This window comes from Barbus barbus, assembly GCF_936440315.1.
Source record: "Barbus barbus genome assembly, chromosome: 2".
In the NCBI taxonomy this organism is placed as follows: Eukaryota; Metazoa; Chordata; class Actinopteri; order Cypriniformes; family Cyprinidae; genus Barbus; species Barbus barbus.
This window is the reverse complement of record NC_136730.1, coordinates 8,346,243-8,362,599: the sequence shown is the minus strand read 5'-3', so window position 1 is coordinate 8,362,599 and position 16,357 is coordinate 8,346,243. Positions and strand designations below refer to the sequence as shown.

The window sequence follows — 16,357 nt, the reverse complement described above, 5'->3', positions numbered from 1 at the left end:
GTCAAAAGACAAACCCTATTTGCTTGCTATCGAGGCAACCAGGAGATTACAAACTGCCTAGAAAAAAGTCACTAGTACAACATGCAAGTGTACATTTTCATATAATATACACATTTAAAATAAACAGTCATATTATTTCGGCAAAACAGAGCAAATAATCTTGATGACTCATCCTGCACTACACACATTTTTGTCCAATCAAATGGTCTCTTGAATGAGAATGCCCCTCCCCCAGTACCACTTGAAACCAACCAGGCCATTTACAAAAATAAGGGATGAAGCCTTCAATATATGCCACCAAAACTTCCAGTAAGAAAAGAGTAAGTGCTAAACTCTCGTTAATCAATTCCACTGGGTCTTTAAGTAAGACAATGAGCACCAATAATAACAAAAAAAAGATCACATATCTTCATTTTGGCCAAATTTCTGCAACTGCACAATGTGTAAAAGAGGAAAGATGAGACAAATACTTTATTCAGCACAAGTAGAGGACACAGGAAGCATAGCTGAGCAGCCTGAGGGTATTCTCAAGGGAAACACAGGGGATCTGCAATCTCCATAGTGTGCCATTTGTTGTCTGCCTCCCTGGAAACCACAATCAAACTGACAATCATAGGCCATTATAGACCCATATTCATAACACTTATAGAAAATCTCAGGCACATAACATATGTCTGGTTAAAAATGCAATTTCTCAGCACTAAGCATTCATTAGAGCCATCATTAGTGCAGAGAAATTATATCCTCCCTAAAACATTAACAACATAATTTCTCAATGGCTCAATAAAGGCAGCATGAGCACATGCACATGACTCCTTACACAAAGGCATAAGGATGCTCCACGTGGTTCCAGTTGGAGCCACAGTACAATGTCTTTCCTATTAGGAAACAGTCAGGATCGCCTAACTACTGGCTTTTATTGTTGAGCAGATCCCTAATTTTGCATTTAAATCAATGCATATGTCAGTGATTATATGCAGAAGGTTTCAACTGCTGTCTAAGTGATGTGTAAGACATGTTGAAGCTGTGTAATTGCCTGGAAGGCACGAGACGTTATGCCTCAGCACGTGTTTCAATAATAATTACAACGCCGTTTGCAAGAAACAAAAATGACTACAAGCAAGACCTAAAAGCTTATATACATATACGAGGTATGATAATGAACTAAGGCTGTCTGAAAATCTAGTGAGCTGACTACTTAGACAGAATGCACGCGCCTGTGATGTCAAAAAACGCCGCCTAGGTAGTTAGCTCAGTTACGTGTTGAGACACAGCCTATAAATGCACTGGCCAAGGCGAGAGACGGGACGCTTTTTGAGTTACTAACCACAGCAATGGACGTCCTCACCGCCTCCGACACACTTTGTCTGAGCTCCGCAGCCGTTCCAGGTTTGCTCAACCTTTTCGTGAATTTTCTTACTTCGGACATGTTTTCCCTCTTTAGTTTGACTGTAATTCCATCAACGTCCTCATTGCGCAAAGCGACATCTCCGCACGCCAATATGCGAGTCTGACAGATGTGCGGATGCAGGCGGGGCGGGGCATCATGGACCAGCGTTAGCTCCGCCCATCACCAGGGGTTGCCTGATATGGAGCAATCCCTGGTTTTGAATTATTAATGTAAAAGTTTTATAGCTCTGTATTTTATATTAAGAGAGATTATAGGTTATCTTTGTTTAATTTTATTCTTGTGTCAATATGCAATGTTTTAGGATGTAAAGAAAAGGATGTGGTAAATAATGAGTTTTCATTGTGGTTTTCGAGCAACAATGTGAAAAAGTCTAGATTTGTGACATTTTGTGCTGTTCTTTAAGCTAGCATGAGTCAATAAATCAGCACGTTTCACACCTGAATACGTGTTCTTGTGAATATATTTGTACATAATCATTAATATGATCATAAGCTGACACCTTGTGGTCTTGGTTGGTATTAAAAATGTACATATTAATGCCACAAACTTAAAACTGTGCCATAACCATAGGAAGGTTATACTGCATATGAGCATTGTATTTTCACGTGTACAAAATGCATGCTATTTACATGATTAGTTATGATATTAAAAAAAGCTACATATATTATTTTATATATACATATATATTATACATTCTGTACAGTCCTAGTATTCATGTGACAGCCAGCAAATACATCCACACAGCCGGTTTTAAAGCAGTGGCTCTCAACCAAAAATTATATCAATTACATGATATAATGTTAAGCTGAAATCAATGTAATTATATTCACATAATCCTAAATAAAACACTTAAAAAAAAAAACACAACCCCATTTACAAAACTAAACTGTCATATTAAGTTCATTCAAGTTCATTTATTATTAACAGAAGTACTAGAGGTACAGATATCAACTTGATAGGAGGGTCTTAGAGTCAAAAAGGTTGAGAACCACTGTTCGTTAGTATGATTCAGAGCATGAAGAATGATCATAATAAAATAAAGGCGAAGTTGACGTATGCCACGGAAGATACATATTCAGTGTCTCTAAGTCTCTCAGCTACATTTGGTTTTCAGAAGCTGATGAACTTTTGGGCTCAAGCTGGGTCTCCATGGCTTCACTATACTCTTCATGTTAACCATAGGACGCCCTTTTTTCACATCCTCATGTCCAACTACAAGATATTCCAACCCTACAGCAAGAGAAAAAGTCTCAGTCAACAAAATGTGTATCCATATGGGCTTTCATATCATAACAAATCATGAATGTGTTCATGTCTGCTAACCTGGGAAAAGTACAGGGCATGTGCAGCCTCGTGAGGTCCAAGACTCGGGATAAAGAGTACGATTTCCACGAGAGAGCCTGAGGCGTGAGTTATCCCACAACACCTTAAGAACCTTAACATCCACCTCTGCGTGAGAGCCCTTATCATGGGCACCCAACACTCTCACCTTCACTGCTGCAATCCAACAAAAAAAACATCAACTCAACAGAACATTGAGGTGAAGTGAGTGCACAGCGACTGCTTTATATGCTACTTACCATAAACATATTTTACACCGCAGAATATTTTGCTGTTTCCAAGTGCTTGCTGTTTGCACACACATTTGTCTGTAAAGAAATACCCACTAATTAAAGTACTGGCTGTCAGTTTATTTCTGTTGCTACGACAACCTAAAAACAGAAATGACATTTCAACAGCACATGCCTTTATCCCAGACGAGAATCAACTTTTTATGGGAACAAGACAGCGCTGTTATCAGCTCCAAGATTTTCATTTAATACCTGGATGACTAAGGGCGGAGAAAAGCTCTTCTGTTCGAAACAGATGATTTTCTGCCGTGCTGTTGTGATCAGATTCAGACCTAGACAACAAACACACAGAGCATGCATGGTTATGCATCTATAAATAATTTATATTATAAGATTACCTGTAAAAGAAATGAAAGTGATAAAACATTTTATTATAAAATCGGTTTTATTTTAAAGGGGTCAAATGATGCGATTGCAAGTTTTCCTTTCTCTTTTTTTTTTTTTTTTTCAAACATTTGTGCAACGCATTTTATGGACGACCGTTTTGTGAACCTAGGAGAGTACAAGGCTGGCTGTACATGAAGGCTGAAAAAAGGGTCAATTCTGACTTTGCTATTGCTGAATCAGCGACTGTAAGTATGTTTTGTTATTAGATCAAGTATTTGCTATTGACTGTTCAAATGCGGAGTTTTGCGCATAACATGCCATGTGTGTGTGTGTGTGTGTGTGTGAGGGGCACAGGGTCACATCACAGCGGAGTGTACAGCCCGTAGGAAATAGTTTTAACCGCAGCTTGTGTACTGCAAATACATATGAGCATCACTGTGTCTGTCACGCGACTCTATTCCCCTTTCGGGCTTGAACTGATAAAAATAACTTGAAAGCTGAAGCTCGAGATTATAGTAAGGGGCGTTACATTTTCCGACGTGGTTTGCGGTGTTCGGCCAATCACAATGCACTGGGTCAGTTGGCCAATCAGAGCAGATTGCACTTGTTGGAAGGAGGGGCTTTGTAGAAAACAACGCATTTGAGAGAGGCGACAAACTCCAACAAATTCTGTTATACACAAAATAATGATCGTTAAAATAGCATCATATGACCCCTTTAAATAAAGTAAGCACAAGCACGCTTTGAGCAAGAAGTGTCAAAGACGTTTGGCATGCGTTGAATGCTAAAACGTAAACTACTATTTTAAATGAAGACAAATAGCATTTGGAAACTTGTCTTGGTCTGATTGTCTTACTGGATCATTTTAATGTGATGAACTACACCTATGGTTGAACTTGAAGTGAACTGGCATTATAAATTCAGTAAAAATCAGCGATCATCTTGTGAAATGTTGTTATCACTTCATTTAATATTTGATATATAGCAGTGTGGTATTTATTAATATTTATTTTTATTTTTATTTCCATTTCAGTAATTTTGGTCATTTTTATAAATTTATTAGTTATGTGTCTACGTAGCTATAATTTATTTTTATTTCAGTTTTAGTCATTTTAGATCACTTCAACATTTTAGTCACTTCAACTTAAACTTATTTCAGTCAATTGCTAAGGCAACATTTCTTTTTCACGCTTACATTTTTAATCTAATATTAATTTTTGTATATTTTATTTCAACTTTATTTTAGTTACAAATAATGCAATAATTTAGTTACAAATCATTTTAAATAAAAACACTGATTTTAGCCCAACTTAACTATAAAAAAAATAAAAAAAATAAATAAAATCACAACTTCACATTTCAAATATATGTAGCATATGTGAACATTAAGAGACTGCGTTCAAAAATATTTTAAAACATATATACTCCAAATTTTGGACACCAGCATATATACATTTTTTTCCATCTAAAATTTGTTTTAATTCAGCTTTATTTCAATTATCGTTAAGATTGTTTCTTTTTTTTGTAGATCAAGTTAACAATAACAACTGTCAATTCTGAAATTCCTTGTAGTCTCATGCAGAAGATGAAAATGACAGTAAAGACATGCCAATAAAGACCAGCAAAAAGGTTCATAATCACCTAATCATACAGTCTCCTGTGTAAGGGTCACAATCACCAGCACACTGGCAGGGCTTGCAACCATATTCATCGAAACCCCAGTATCCCAGCATGCAATGGTCACAGTGTGGTCCAGCCACCCCCGGCTTACAGACGCAGTCTCCATTATCAGGGTTACAGTATGTGGAACCAGCACGATTACACACACAAGCTGCAATTCAGAAAGGAAGAAGGTTACTAAAATAACACGCATCAAATCAAAATATATTAGTGGACCTTTCTGAGGCTCTGAACAAATTTAACACGTTTTGTGCTATATAATGAGTTTCTCAATGAATAGAAAGACACAAAGCTTTCCAGACCAGATTGATGTTTTGCATACACAGTCAATTATTATGAGCCTGTGTCATCTGATGATTAATCTGTCTGCCTCCACATACGTTTACGCTCATGCGGAGATCCCATCACTGTTCTTGTTACTCTACATGTCCCAACTCGACGTAAGAGCCATTAGCATTCCGAGCAGGAACAACATTCAATTCCAAACATCCCCTCAATGTGTGCACAACATCGGACATGTTCACTGATCTGGTGAGTTCCAGAATTTTGACATCATCTAGGCCAAGCTGTAGACGTAAACAGATACTCAAACTCACACACATTTTCATGCACATGCTAAAGAAAGATGGAGATCAGGAACGGAAGTGTACAGCAGGGTAATCACAGATACCCCACATGCCATTTTAAGCAGCTTTTCAAAATCTGAGATTAATGGCTTTCATCTTAGTCCAAGACATAAACACACCCAAAAAAATATGACCAAGTATAAGGAACACCAGTTTTTCCACACTTTGACTGCTGTTTTGTTGAAGTTTAAATGAATATTGTATAAATGAGCCCATGTAGATCAGGTATTTGAGTCGTGACGTATTGTCAAGAATGGTGACCCATACTCAAAATTGGTGCTCTGCGTTTAACCCGAACAAATGCACGCACGCACGCACACGCACGCACGCGCACACACACACATAGAGCAGTGGGCAGCCATGCTGCAGCGCACGGGGAGCAGTTGGGGGTTCGGTGCCTTGCTCAAGGGCACCTCAGTCGTGGTATTGAGGGTGGAGAGAGCGCTGTACATTCACTCCCCCCACCTACAATCCCTGCCGGCCGGGGACTCGAACCCGCAACCTTTGGATTACAAGTCCGACTCTCTAACCATTAGGCCACGACTTCCCCTATGCTTGTTTGTTTACACAACAGTTGTGAGTGATGCATGATGTCTTACGTCTGCAGGAATCCGGGGCAGTCGAGGGTCTCTCTGGGTCTCTGTAGAAGCTGCTCTGGCAGTGTTGGCAGTGACGGCCGCTGGTGTTGTGAAGGCAGTCACACACACCTCCACTCCGCTGACCCGAGCGAAGCCATACGGTTCTGTCAAAGTGACAGCTCTCTGCATGGCCGTTACACTTGCACTCTACACAACGAATACACAAATATTGCGTTATTACAAACAATAATCAACTTATAGATCATCAGATTTTTTCTGACAAATGACAAATTGGTTGCCAGGTCCTGCAAAACTGGGCAACTTTCTATTGCTGTGGCTGACTTTTTATTCTATGGTCTGTAGTTTGAAATACTGGACAAATTAGATGATAATCTAAAGGTTTTTGACCAACCAACAAAATTCCAACTGCAGCTCAAATTCCAAATGCGTCCAATAACTATTATACTCTACGGGTGTATTCACACCAGGAAAGACAGCTAGTTCACTTGCTTTGGTCCAGACCAAATACAATGTTGATTTTTTTGTTTGGTGCGGTTCGCTTTCACACTGTCATTTTTGCAAGTGAACCAGAAACTGTAAACAAAACTACATGTGTGCTTAAGGTCATCCATTCATTGGTTCATCCATTCAACCAACCGTACCAGAGTTCATTTGGAAGCAGACCGAGACCACCTCTTCAGCTGGGTCTCGGTACGATTGTTTGTTGCGCACCCGAGTGCAATTGTTGTATTCACACCTGCCCAAAAGGTCCGCACCAAAGGGGGAAACGAACTTGAGTTCGATTCAATCGAACCAAACAAGACAGGTGTGAATACACCCTAAAATCCACATATTAAATTTACATAATGGGCTGGTTTTGGTCAAGTCATGATTTATCACAGAACTCTCTTTAACAGATCCGGCAACCCTGCCATAGGATTACACTGAAGGAGGGACCAAAGCCATATCTACACAACTAAAAACTTATAGAATCTTACAAAAGATTCTATTTTAAATAAATATTGTTGAACGTTCTATTCATCAAATAAGCCTGAAAAAATTGGCACCATTCCCACAAACATGTTGAGCAGCACAATTGTTTTCAACACTGATAGTAAAAAAAGAAGTTTCTTGAGTAGCAAATCACTGAAGACTGGAGTAATAGCTGCTGAAAATTCAGCTGACATCACAGGAATAAATTACATTTTAAAATATATTAAAACAGAAGTAGTTTTTTTAAAGGAGTTTTTTTAATTGCAATAACATTTACTGTATATTTGATCAAATAATTGCCCTGGTGAGCATAAAATATTTCTTTCAAAAATCATTAAAAAATCTTGCAGAGCCAGACTTTTAAACAGTAGTGTAAGGACCAGAATTTCATAGAGACTGGTCAGCTCTTTTAACTTTGTCCAAGTCACACATTCCACCTTCAGTGTTGATATGCCCATGTCAGAACTTGGTTTTACATATGAACTGAAACTTACTAACACACTGATGAGCTTCTCCAGTTAAACCGTTAGCTGGTTGCCATGGTCGATCGTTGTAGAGGCGATCGCACCGTTCACAATGATCCCCAGCCGTGTGATGCCGACACACACATTTACCATGCACCTGTGGCAGAGGCCAGAAAACACAATTGACAATACAATGACACATTGTTACACCTTCACCTCAGCAGACCTCGGTTCAAAGGCTTGTTAAAAATCTTCAATCAGAGATTTACTACGCCGATCTTTAACATGCTGCAGCATCAACTGTGTTCATTCTAGTGCCAAATATGTTATCATGCCGCATACTTTGCCAAACTATAAACCAAATGGCATAGGCCAACTTCCAATACCTTTTTGTTTTCTTACAAGAACCTACACTTGGCTATTTTTTTTTCTCCCTCAATGGACCTCATATTGCTTCAGTTGATTATTAGATTCACTGGGTTACTGTTAACTTTATAATTCAAAGGTCTGGGGTCAGCAGTTTTTATTAATAGTTTTGGGTTAAACCAATTAAAAAAAAAAAAAAGACAGCAAGGACTTCTATATTGTTTTTAAAAAAACTGTTTCTAATAAATGCTGTTCTTTTGAAATTTCTATTAATTAAAGTCTCATGGTTTCCACGAAAATATTAAGCAGTGCTGTTTTCAACATTAAAAAAAAAAAAAAGTTTCTGGAGCACCAAATAAGAACGATTTCTGAAGGATCATGTGACACTGAAGACTGGGGTAATGATGCGGAGAAATCAGCTTTGCCATAACAGGAATAAATTACACTTTATATTCAAATAGAAAACAATAATTTCAAAGAGGATATTACTGTATTTTTTATTAAATAAATTCATCCTTGATTAGCATAACAGACTTCTACAGAAGTGACTGAGAAAAATTCAGAATGAGATATAAACTAATATTTTTTTTTACATCTCACAATTCTATTTTTTTTTTTGTGACTTTTTCCTCACAGTTCTGACTTTTATCTATAGATCACAATTCTGAGTTCATATGGCGCAATTCTGATTTCATGTCTTTCATGTCAAGATAAATCATCACAATTACCTTCAGCTTCAGAATTTTGAACAGTTGTGTAATTATAGTGGATTTTTATTATCTCTAGTCGTTCTTGCTAAGGCCATCCATCTTACTATCACTCTATCACTGATTAGAGATTTGAAAAGAGCCCTAATTCTTTTCATTTGCTACAGTCAATCATTCTCTCTCCTACATCTCTGAGTTATGTGCTCAATCTCTCGCTCAACAGTCCTGTATAAAAACATCCTCCTCACCCTCAATGGCCATGATTACCTAATGCTAATGTCCCAGACTCAGCCATCCATCGAGAAGCACAGATAATTATTATCGGTCACTCTCCAATATGGATGAAAACAAACAAACGAAAGAAGAATTTTTTAAATACTTCAGGAGAGAAAGAAAAGGACAAATTAGGGCAAACTGGCAGCGCTCCATTCACTTGGCATCTGAAACACTTTCACATGTTTATCATCATAATATGGGAGGAAACGCACTCAGATGCACATACTCTCCCTGCTAACCAAAACATTCCTGCAGGGGCACACAAGATTGCGTGTGAGCACGTGTTCCTATTATGAGTGTGGATGGACAAAGCATGTCACTGCGACTGTGTTTGTCTACATGTCTGGGTGGGTAGCGTGTGTCTGTGTGCATGCTTGTCGATTGGCACGGGGTGTGTGTTTTGTCTGGGCTTCTAGATTAAACAGTTTAACCTTTGATAAGAGAGCAACGAGCTGATGTGTGTGTGTTTGAGCGAGTGAGACTAATTGCTGTTATTGTCTGATCACAGCATGTAAACAACAACTCAATTAGCAAAATGGGCGAGCAATGCAGCCCCTCGTTTTCGTCTCTCTGCTTATCAGTATTCCTCCCTCCGTTGTTTTTCTGCCTGACTTTGTCTTTTTATCCTTCAGTTGCTATCAGTTTTATCTATCCGCAGAGATAGAGCCAAATGAACAGCAAACACATGGCTTATATAATCTGAAACAAAGACAGTGAGAGCAAGTGGGGAAAGAGAATGAAAGAGTGAAAGACAGTAAATGGAAAGGGGGAACTGTTTATGTAATCAAATGGGAAACATGTTTTCTGGGAATGTTGATAACGGCAAATGTTTTTGTTTTACATTGCCATTGTTCTCCTTTACAGGGACGAAATCTCTGAAAATTCTGTCATCGGCTATTCACCCTCGTGTCATTTCAACTTGTATGATTTTCTTTCTTCGGTAGAGCAGAAACAGTTTTTGCCCATATCATGAAAATCAGTGGTCCAAAACTGTGTTGGTAATTCATTTTAACTGTGTTAAAATGAAAACGATCTTCATCTACACAGGCGTTTTCGTAGAAAAACTCGTAAACGTAGAAAAACGTTTTTTTTGTGATTGTATTTTTATTTGAAATAATAACATTACAAATGTTGGATGACAGCATAAGTACCAAGAAAGAAGAGAAATTAAAGAAAAAAGAAAAATTACAGGGAACAAAACACACAAGTACGGTAAGCGAAAAGGAACATACAAATAAACACCGGCAGCAAATTACCACACCGGATAATGCATCATTAATTTAAAACAATTCCTTTAGAGCTTGGGCTATACTACTCCAATAAGTGACAGTTTGTATTCTAGCCCCATTGATCCTAGCAGTGCTGCATTCTAAACAAACAATATAATAAAAAGACAGCAACCAGAATCTTCTAGGATCCATGTCAGGTGTGAACCATTGCTGTGTAACTTTTTTTAGCAGCAGTGAAACCGGACATTAACAATCTTCTCTGAACTAATGTAAAGTTATAGGAAGAATCATCATTTAACAACATAAGACAAGGATCAAGGTCAAACTGCAACTTTGTGATGCGTTTTAGTACTTGAACTACATGTTTCCAAAAATTGGATATGACTGAACAGTCCCAAAACATATGCAAAAAAGTACCTTTGGAGTTATTGTTAAACAGACTGCAATTAGGATTTGATGAGAGTTTCATCACGTATCGCTTATATGGGGTACAATACATTTTGTATACTGTTTTGAAATTAATAAGAATATGAGAGGGGTTTTTGGAGGCAAGACAGAGATTTGACCAAACTGTATTCCAATCAGGACTATAGCCCAACCATGAGAGTTCTCTCTCCCACACAGCTAATATCTTCAGGGTCTTATATGAACATTCAAGTAGTTGCTTGTAGATCAAGGAGACTGTGCCCTGAATTTTTCCAGTATTTTTGAACCACTTTAACAATGGGTGATCATCTAGAATAGAATTCCAAGGTACCCCATATGCTTTCATAGCAGACCTTAACTTCAAGTACATAAAAAAGGAGGTACCTGGCAAGGAATAATGTGCTTGAATATCCTGAAATGTGCGCAGTCCACTACCATTGAATATGTCACCAAATGTGAGCACACCTTTTGAGGACCAAGGGGGTAAACGAAAGGCTGATTACCAGATAATAGGCGGGTATTATTCCAGAGAGGAGACTGACGCGAGATTTTTTTTAACGGGACCGGTAATCTTTTCTGCATTAAACCAAGCTTTTAAAGTAGTTGAAATAATATTTCCAAACTTCTGATGTAAACTTCTTGAGCCTACCCCAGTAAAAGGTAGGTCTTGAAGTCTATGGGGAAGAACACGGTCAGACTCAATGCTTCTCCAGGGTACTTTGGAGTGAGTGTCCACCCAGACACGCATGGCCCTAATTTGGAAAGCAAGGTAGTAAAGCATTAAATTAGGAAGAGCAAGACCTCCGTGTGGTTTTGCACGCTGTAATACTGAAAGACTGACTCTCGGATGCTTTCCACCCCAGATGAATTTAGAGATTAATGAATTAATTTCTTTAAAAAATTTTGGGGAAGGAAAAAAAAGGGAGCATGAAAAATAAAAACTCTGGGTAAAATGTTCAATTTATCCGTGCAAATTCTAGCTTGCATTGACATTTTTAAGTTGTCCCACCTCTGTATGTCCCGTTTAATTTTCTGACTGACTTCGGAAAAATTAGTCTGAGCAATCCTAGGCAGAGAATCAGCTATTTTAATACCAAGATAGGTACATGAATTAGCAAAGACAAGACCGCTAGGTAGAGAGGCTGCTTTAGTAATACTATTAAGTGCCATTAAGGATGACTTATCCCAGTTTATTTTATAACCAGACATAGTGCTAAAGGAGTTGAACAAATGCAAGACCTCTGGTAAAACTTGTGTCTTTAAACTAAAATGCACTAGTGTAAACGTAGCCTAAATTTCTAAAATTATTAAATTAAATTAAGCTAATTAGAAATAAGAAAAAACCCCACTAAACATAAAAATAATATATACACAAAATTATTCAAATTTAAAACTAAATTTAAAATGAAAACTTAAAATATAAAAATAAGTTAATACAAAATATTACAAAATACTAAAATAGTCTATAAATACTAAAATAATACTAGTCCAAAACAACACTGGATCCCAATGACTTTTGCTGTATGATTTTTTTTTTATTATTCTTTTGCGTTTAGGAAAAAAGAAACTCATGGTTTGAAACACCATGTAGATGTCAAGAGTTCATACTAAATCTTAGGACTGTTTCATACCATGCTCTGTAAGTATACGGTACAGGCCCAAAAAATAATGACTCTGTATTATAACTATACACTTACCATGTGTTTAACAGGAGGGTGTGTAATCTGTTGGTCACCAGCAGCCACACACTGGTCTGCATGTCCATGGCACAAACAGCCTCCCTTTAAAATGAGGTCATAGATGGCATAGTGGGCAGTGAGCACGTTGGCATCAGGAAGTTTTTGTTGACAGAAGCAGGACTGTGGCTGAAGCAGACGTATCCGTATGTTAGTGATGCCAAGGTGGGCTCGGGCATCAATGCTGTACGGATCCAGTTTGTCCCAGGGTGACAGAGCACGGTAAATGACCTGCTCGTGCACAAAGAAAAAAACACTAACACCTGAAGAGATTAGGATTAATTTAGCATTACAGCACTTGCTCAGCAAAGGCTCCTCTGCAATGAATGGGTGCCGTCAGAATGAGAGCTCAAACAGCTGATAATTAAAAACAAAACCACCAAGTAACAAAAAACATGATCCACACAATTACAGTCAATCAGTTAACATACAAGTAAAAAAAACACCAGGTTTTTTAACTGTTTTCTCCACTGAAAAAGTCGTCTCATCTGAAACAGGCGAGAAAAATGTTTTTATCAGCTGTTTGGACTCTCATTCTGACGGCACCCATTCACTGCAGAGGATCCATTAGTGAGTAATGCTAAATTTCTCAAAATCTGTTCTCATGAGGAAACAAACTCATTTACATCTTGGATAGCTTGAGAGTAAATTCAGCAAATGTTCATTTTTGGGTGAACCAATCGTTTAAGAAGAACCTCATTATTCACATAAAAATGCATCTAACAAATGCATCTCCTCTGAAACAGAGGGAGTTTTGGTTCCTTGCCGCTGTCGCCTCTGGCTTGCTCAGTTGGGGACACTTAATTTCTAGCGATTATCGTAAATTTGATTTCACAGATACTATTTAAACTAAACTGAGCTAGACAATGACATCTCTGAATTCAATAATGAAATGCCTTTAACTGAAAATTGAGTGTTTAATCTTATTATTATACATTACTGACACTCTATCCTCCAATTTGATACTGTTAAGTGCTTTGATACAATCTGTATTGTTAAAAGCGCTATATAAATAAAGGTGAATTGACTTGAAATGTGAGATACTGCATGCACACACTCACCTCTCCATTGCTGCAAGGCTCTGCTGTGGAGTATTTCTGAGTGCAGCTCTGTCCATCCTCCAGGTTGAACACTTCACTGCAGTTGTGTGCAAATAGCATCAGAGCGCTCCATGTGCGCCCAAAGTCCTGCGAGCGCTCTATCACCATGGCAGCAGGGCGTGGTGACCGAAATATGATAATGAGGTGGGTGAAGTAAAATTCCACCTCCAAATCCAGCTGTAGAGTTTCGATGGAAACACCCTGAGCGGACTGCCACCAGGTCGGTGGGTGTTTGAAGGGTGAGTCTGTCATGGACGCAGGTGGGTGTGCGCGGTGCAGTATTGAAGCATCACACACCTCACAATGCAACACACATCTATTCATTTTGTAGACATGCCTACAGTAGCGTTCTGGAGAGGACGAGCCACACTGGGAAATTGTCTGTACAGGACGCCCGACTGCCAGGTTCCCCATGCGTGGATTACACACCCGATTCTCACATCCTGGTATAAATACAACACATACACAAACAAATTGACTGAACGTAAAATAATGCACATTCCAACAGACACTGACTGGAAGATACGGTTGTTCAAAAAGCATTTGGACACTATAGGAAAAAGTCTAAGACTTGTAGTTTTGAGAAAAGACGTAGTTTTAAGTAGTACGTCAACAAATAACTATCTGTGACCAGTTACACTAGTCTGGACTACATAATCAGATTCCAAAACACTAAGTACTATTAAATAGATAGAGATAATATTCAGATTACTTTTTCATAGATTACAAGAGTATCATTTAGCCTACACAATGGCAGTAAATTACTAAAATGTATTGATGCGCTATACTTCTTATTTTTTCTCTCATAAATGATCTTTTCTAAAAAATCCTATTTTATATACATTTGAAATTTTTTCCAGTTTTATGGAACTGCACACATCAGCCAGCCGGGTGAATATAATTACACAGAATGGAGAGGCCAAACAACTTTAATTTGATATTTTTATGATTATTTTTATGAATTATCAGCTTTTCATCACTTCATGCACAAACCCCCTGCAGTTCTTTCAGGATCTCCAGTTTGCAAAACTTGAGTTGGTTAAAGTTGAATGCACTTCATGACTTCAAAATATTTTCTTATGAATTTGGTCAAAAGTAATCCGGATACATTACCTAACTACAATTGGGGGGGGGGGGGGGGGGGGGGGGGGCTGTTTTAAAAACGTTTAGATATTGATATATCTTATGTGTTGTGAAACAAAATTACGATTTGGGTTGCACGAGACTGACAGACTGTGCCCGAAAATGACCTTTACATTTTTGGGCCACATTTATATTTAATAAATTAGCGTTTTAAAGTCACTGTATGACCCCCGCACTGATAAACAAACACTTTTTTATAAATACAATTATAGTAGGCTACAAAGAAAAATTAAAAGCACTTTTAACGTGCTTTAATATTCTACAAATGCAGAATCAATCAGCAAATTGGTTGGATTCAGCAACATCTGGATTTTGGGTGTGTATGCAAATGCAAAGTTTGGTTTTGTTTTGCATATTCAAATCATCCCCATCTTTTTCTCTCCATTCAATCAGTTCGTTAGACACCATGAGTCTCTGTTCGGTTGACAACCAGACAGCTTGTTTTGATCGCACCTGCCGGGTGAATAGTTTACATGCGTGAAACACTGACCTGAACGCACGGGGTGAGGAACGCTCATCAGGAGGGCTGCGAAGAACACACATCTCCCTGGCAGCTCCATATTAGTCTTCAATGCAATCCGGGGGGGGGGAGCCACAAATTGCACGTATCAATTAATCCACAATACGCACGGGAACCTGATTCCGCTCCAGAGCCTTTCAGATTGCATGTAGGAGCACGACTTCACTGGCGTGGGTTGGCCAGGTGCGCAAACGCTGAGCGGAGGTGATCTGCTCCCATAACAAACAAAAACTGTTCAGCTGAAACAGGACACAGCTCTCGCGCGACAACGCCATTAGTGTGTAACCTCAGATTAGCGTCTGTCAGAGTCACTTCTGTCCCCGGCCGCGCTGCTCGTGTGTTTTGCTCTGAGCGCGGCGCGTGCTGCTCTGTGACACCTGAGCTGGAATCTGGAGCCCCTCTGAGTGACAGGAGCTTTGAAGAACACAGGCCACGCCCCTTCTCCCAGCATTTTTCTCGTTTTAATGGAGCATTCCTGGCATGAGCCATCTGAGTCATTCAACGTCAGATCTGCCAAGACGTACTCTCTCTTTCTAAATGGACACTTTCTACTGAGTTTAATTATTAATTAGGCTAACTGTAGAAGTTTAAGTTATCTTTGATCATTGTTTTCACTCATTTTATATTCAGCTATTTAATAGTAATATCCCATTTATCCATAATACTTTATAAAAAAAAATAAAGGTTCCAAAAGGGGAGTTTTGCAGCAATGTCTTGGTTTTGGTTCCCCAAATAACCTTTCAGTGAACAGTTCTTTAAAAAATATTTTTTTCTTATAATGGAAAGGTTTCACATGAAACCATCAATGCCAATAAAACAACTTTATTGTCTGGAATGCGGATCTGCAAAAGATTTCCTTTCTAATCCGCTAGTGTGGGCTTTCAGGCAGCTTTGCTAGCTTTGATTCATTCACAAAGCACCCAGCACATCTCTGGAACAATTCATATAACTCGTTTTTATTTAAAAACTCATTTCCACTCTTAAAAATAAAGGTGCTTCACGATGCCATAGAAGAACCTTCTTGTCTAAATGGACCTGCTTGTCTAAATCTGGAGAACCGTTCTGTTTCAAAAGGTTCTTTGTGGCGAAAGAAGGTTCTTCAGGTTTTAAAAAGGTAAGAAAGAGATGGTTCTTTCTTTGCTGT

The 16,357-nt window shown here is 38.4% G+C and overlaps 2 protein-coding genes across 4 annotated transcripts in view; both read right to left on the bottom strand.

Annotated features, from left to right (window-relative positions):
* LOC306882056 (dedicator of cytokinesis protein 11) overlaps positions 1-1,515 on the bottom strand; it is a 74,251-nt gene extending 72,736 nt beyond the window's left edge. For all 3 annotated transcript variants that reach the window (XM_079436489.1, XM_079436491.1, XM_079436490.1), the window contains exon 1: positions 1,328-1,515. In XM_079436489.1, the coding sequence (XP_079292615.1) occupies positions 1,328-1,429 (102 nt within the window). In that variant the 5' untranslated portion in view covers positions 1,430-1,515. The remainder of the gene's footprint in view (positions 1-1,327) is intronic.
* A 792-nt stretch (positions 1,516-2,307) lies between these two features.
* On the bottom strand, positions 2,308-15,620 carry ntn4 (netrin 4). Its single transcript, XM_079436478.1, has 10 exons — positions 15,184-15,620; positions 13,512-13,993; positions 12,412-12,681; positions 7,741-7,867; positions 6,275-6,460; positions 5,011-5,200; positions 3,235-3,314; positions 2,992-3,060; positions 2,735-2,908; positions 2,308-2,641 (listed from the first exon to the last, which is right to left on the bottom strand). The coding sequence occupies exons 1-10, from the start codon at positions 15,251-15,253 to the stop codon at positions 2,505-2,507; spliced, it is 1,785 nt and encodes a 594-aa protein (XP_079292604.1). The 5' UTR covers positions 15,254-15,620; the 3' UTR covers positions 2,308-2,504.
* Positions 15,621-16,357: the final 737 nt, after the last annotated feature.

Excerpts from the sequence above, each read along its gene's own strand:
- ntn4 (XM_079436478.1), bottom strand. The coding sequence starts at position 15,253 with ATGGAGCTGCCAGGGAGATGTGTGTTCTTCGCAGCCCTCCTGATGAGC. Across the intron at positions 12,682-13,511 it reads AGCCTTGCAGCAATGGAGAG|GTCATTTACCGTGCTCTGTC; the intron begins GTGAGTGTGTGC and ends GTGCACGAGCAG. Across the intron at positions 7,868-12,411 it reads ACCCTCCTGTTAAACACATG|GTGCATGGTAAATGTGTGTG; the intron begins GTAAGTGTATAG and ends CCTCTGCCACAG.